General features: G+C 45.5%; 1 protein-coding gene across 4 annotated transcripts; it reads left to right on the top strand.

Moving 5' to 3' along the window:
* The first annotated feature begins 1,585 nt into the window (after positions 1–1,585).
* LOC124686682 lies at positions 1,586–2,762 on the top strand. Of its 4 annotated transcripts, none has more exons than XM_047220585.1 (4): positions 1,678–1,854; positions 2,043–2,200; positions 2,304–2,363; positions 2,450–2,762. In XM_047220585.1, exons 1-4 carry the CDS (start codon positions 1,753–1,755, stop codon positions 2,568–2,570), a joined length of 441 nt encoding a protein of 146 aa, XP_047076541.1. In that variant the 5' UTR covers positions 1,678–1,752; the 3' UTR covers positions 2,571–2,762. The 4 variants fall into 4 exon arrangements, 3 of the variants coding, with proteins under 3 accessions (XP_047076541.1, XP_047076542.1, XP_047076540.1); XM_047220586.1 differs by having other exon boundaries at positions 2,040–2,200; positions 2,485–2,762; XM_047220584.1 differs by having other exon boundaries at positions 2,040–2,200.
* The last annotated feature ends 584 nt before the right edge of the window (positions 2,763–3,346 follow it).

Raw genomic sequence — 3,346 nt, 5'->3', positions numbered from 1 at the left:
CATTTCATGATGGTGTTAGCGAGGTCAGATAAGATGCACAAGATAGTGATATTTGTGCCATCACACCAGGCTCGCTAGCACCACCCGGGAGTGTAGAGACCAAACATTTTAATCATCGACACTCTCGGAAAAAGACCAAAATAAACGAAGAAGGTCAACACAAATAGGAGCCAACTAGGATCAACTAAATGACATGCCTCATACATTGTTGGTCGAAACAAATATTAACATTCAAGGATGGTATAAGTGAGGCCAAGTCCGATGCACAAGAGATTGATATTTGTGCCATCACACCAGGCTCACTTACGACACCCTAGAGTGTACGGTGATCAAACATTCTAATCATCGGCACTATCTCGAAGAAAGACCAAAATAAATGAAGAAGACCAACTCAAATACGAGCCAAGTAGGATCAACTGAATAAATACCTCATACTTTGTTGGTCGAAACAAATATTAACATTTAGAGATGGGATCAGTGAGGCCAAGTAGGATGCACAAGAGATTGATATTTGTGTCATCACACCAGACTCACTGGCCCCACCTCCAAGTGTAGTGACCAAACATTCTAATCATCAGCAAGTTCAAATAAAATTAAAGACCAAATCAAAACGACTGTCGGAACTAAAGAGCCATATATATAAGGTCACAAACAATTCATAGTTTGAATTTTAGCTAGTAACGAGGACAATTTGAATTTTAGTGGTAGTAGGTTCTAAATTTTAGTTTCTGGTTAAATGACACTAACAATAAAATGAATAAAATGAACAACTTGAATTCATGGTTTTAAATTCACTTGCATTTTAGATTCCTGCTTTTAGTTGATTTAGGATTAGTTTCTAGTTAAATAACAATAACCGTAAAAATGAATAAAATGAACAATTTGAATTCATGGTTTTAAATTCACTTGCATTTTACATTCCTGGTTTTAGTTTATTTAGGATTAGTTCCTAGTGAGTGTGGATTTTGTACACCCAAGCGTGGGTGTGGGTGTACTCTTTGCCATTCATTTGGTGTTGGAGATTCGTGCAAAGGCAGAGTGATTGAACATTTTCCTCCATTCCTCTCATTTTCCTGTTGCGTCGTTACATCCTTTTCTCCGCGTTTTTCGCCGCGCCACACGGGCTGCGGCTGTTCGTGTCGGGTACAGCCCAGACACAGCCGCGCTGACTCTGCTGTCCAAAAGTAGTAGGGCGCGGACGGTTCTCCATCCCCAACCTCTCTACCCTGTTTTTCTTCGTGCTGTAGCCGCCGCCGTGGACACCGCGCGGCCGACCGCAGGTAGAGCACACCTTCGCCGTGCGCAGTCGCCAGCGAGCCAGCCACACCGCGCCGCCGACGCGCAGGTAGAGCAGGCCTTCGCCTTCGCCGTCGCCGTCCGCCGCCGTGCGCTGTCGCTAGTGAGCCGGCCACTCCGCGCCGCCGACGCGCGACCGACCGCAGGTCGAGCACGCCTTCGCCGTGCGCCATCGCCAGCGAGCCGGCCACACCGCACCGCCGACGCGCAGGTAGAGCAGGCCTTCGCCGTCGCCGTACGCCGTCGTGCGCCGTCGCCAGTGAGCCGGCCACTCCGCGCCGCCGACGCGCAGGTACAGTACGCCGTCGCCGTGCCCCTTGGCCGTGCGTCGTTGCTGTCGCCAGCGATCCGGTCACACCGTCGCTGTAAGAATCCTTCTCGTGTTCTGTTTCACAACTTGCTCTGTATTTCTCCGTCTTCTCAACATGCCCCTTCAAAATAATTCTACCCCAAACAATGCAGACTGCTGTGATTGATGGAGAAGACTGGCTCAGTCCAAGGTTCAGAGAGATGCTTGTCGGTGATCACCTAGGCTACAATGTAGAAAACTGCAGGATGGTAAGAACAAATGCAATGACTTGTGTGAGATACAGACTGCAGAAATTTATTTTTCGATCTAACCCCATCTTCTTCCACCTTTTGCTTTTAGTTGATCATGTCTCTACCGAAAAAATGACCGCTGCTGCTCGTATGTTTGGGATTTTCTGAACAAGGTTTTAACTGTTATTGACCCTAACCTCCAGCAGACCGAAGTAGGAAAACTTCAGTGGGAACATGATGACACCATGGACTGCCTCCATGAAGCTCTCTTTGATTGCAAAGATGAATGGATCCAGGGCTGGGAAGTGGATCGTCACAACTGGCGCTACAACCATCCAATTGCGTTAGGCCGACGCTGCCGTGAGTAAGTATTTTGCATCCCAAGTTGTGCAACTTTTCATCAACTCTCAGGAGCAATCATAGAGCAGATAATTTATGTGTTGCATCCTCTTTCCCTCACATTGCAGCTATAATTCTGGAGTGTACGCAATGCATTATGCTCTTATGTGTCCGATTTGTCGGTTGAGGTGAGAGCGTCTGCTTTATTGTTTGCTGAAAATTTTGTTCAAGCTACATGATATGCAAGGTTTAACGTATGCTATATTTTTTCTGGCTTTGGACGACCATGTGCTTGTGCGAGCGGACCAGTTTTACAAGCTCATGAGGATGCCAGGGAACCGGTGATCTCCCTACTTTCCTTCACCAGGTTGCAGCATGAGTTAGAGACTACCTGATGTGCTTGTTATCTTTGGGCTCCGGAAGCTGATTTGCTCCAATTTGGCTTGTAATCAAACAACTAGTTTCCTAAGATTATTGTGAGCTGGACCATCCTTAGTACGGCTCTTTTGAATGTATTACCAGACTGCTGGTGTAACTTAGAAGACTATCATTACTTTGTTATGTATTTGCTTGCAAAAATGTTGTGAGATGGGGGGTTTTCTCTTGGTTTGAAACATGGGAAGAAATTCTCTACCTCTCTCGCTCTTTACCTAGAGTATTGGCTACAAGATGCAAAAAAAGATAAAATATAGCAGGTGGCCAAACAAAACTGCGGGAGAATGGTAATGTCCATCTCCGTCTGCATCTGGTAACTGAAAAAAATCTGGAACCAGTCGTGTACAGGATTTCAAACAATGTCTACATGATTTGCAATGATAATCTTAACAAAACAAAGCAACTCCACCCATAACCAGCACATTATGGATCATCTCGGTATGCTGGTTGATAATGGCTTGCGATGTCTAGTCCTCAATAGTGTGGACGAAGATCGATGGTACCTTCCCTTTGTTCTCCTCGATGGACATCATTTCATATAACATGTTTGCTGTGAACTGGTTGATAGCCTCCTGCAGTATTACCGAGTGCCAGTCTCGTTGCATGAGCAATATGAGATTTTATACTGTAGATTGTACAGATAAGTTGGAATGATGCTGGACTGTGTGTATAGAGTTGAACAGTTTGTTGCTTACCGGAGTGGGTTCATCAGTAAACTTCTTTCCGTCAAAGTTGA

Source organism: Lolium rigidum, chromosome 2, assembly GCF_022539505.1.
Source record: "Lolium rigidum isolate FL_2022 chromosome 2, APGP_CSIRO_Lrig_0.1, whole genome shotgun sequence".
Taxonomy (NCBI): domain Eukaryota; kingdom Viridiplantae; phylum Streptophyta; class Magnoliopsida; order Poales; family Poaceae; genus Lolium; species Lolium rigidum.
This window is presented reverse-complemented; position numbering and strand designations above follow the sequence as displayed.

What these genes read in the sequence shown, in the direction of transcription:
- LOC124686682 (XM_047220584.1), top strand. Translation starts at nt 1,753, where the DNA reads ATGCAGACTGCTGTGATTGATGGAGAAGACTGGCTCAGTCCAAGGTTC. An exon ending in TTAGGCCGACGCTGCCGTGA is followed by an intron (nt 2,201 to 2,303) that starts GTAAGTATTTTG and finishes CTCACATTGCAG; the next exon opens with CTATAATTCTGGAGTGTACG. An exon ending in TGTCCGATTTGTCGGTTGAG is followed by an intron (nt 2,364 to 2,449) that starts GTGAGAGCGTCT and finishes TATTTTTTCTGG; the next exon opens with CTTTGGACGACCATGTGCTT.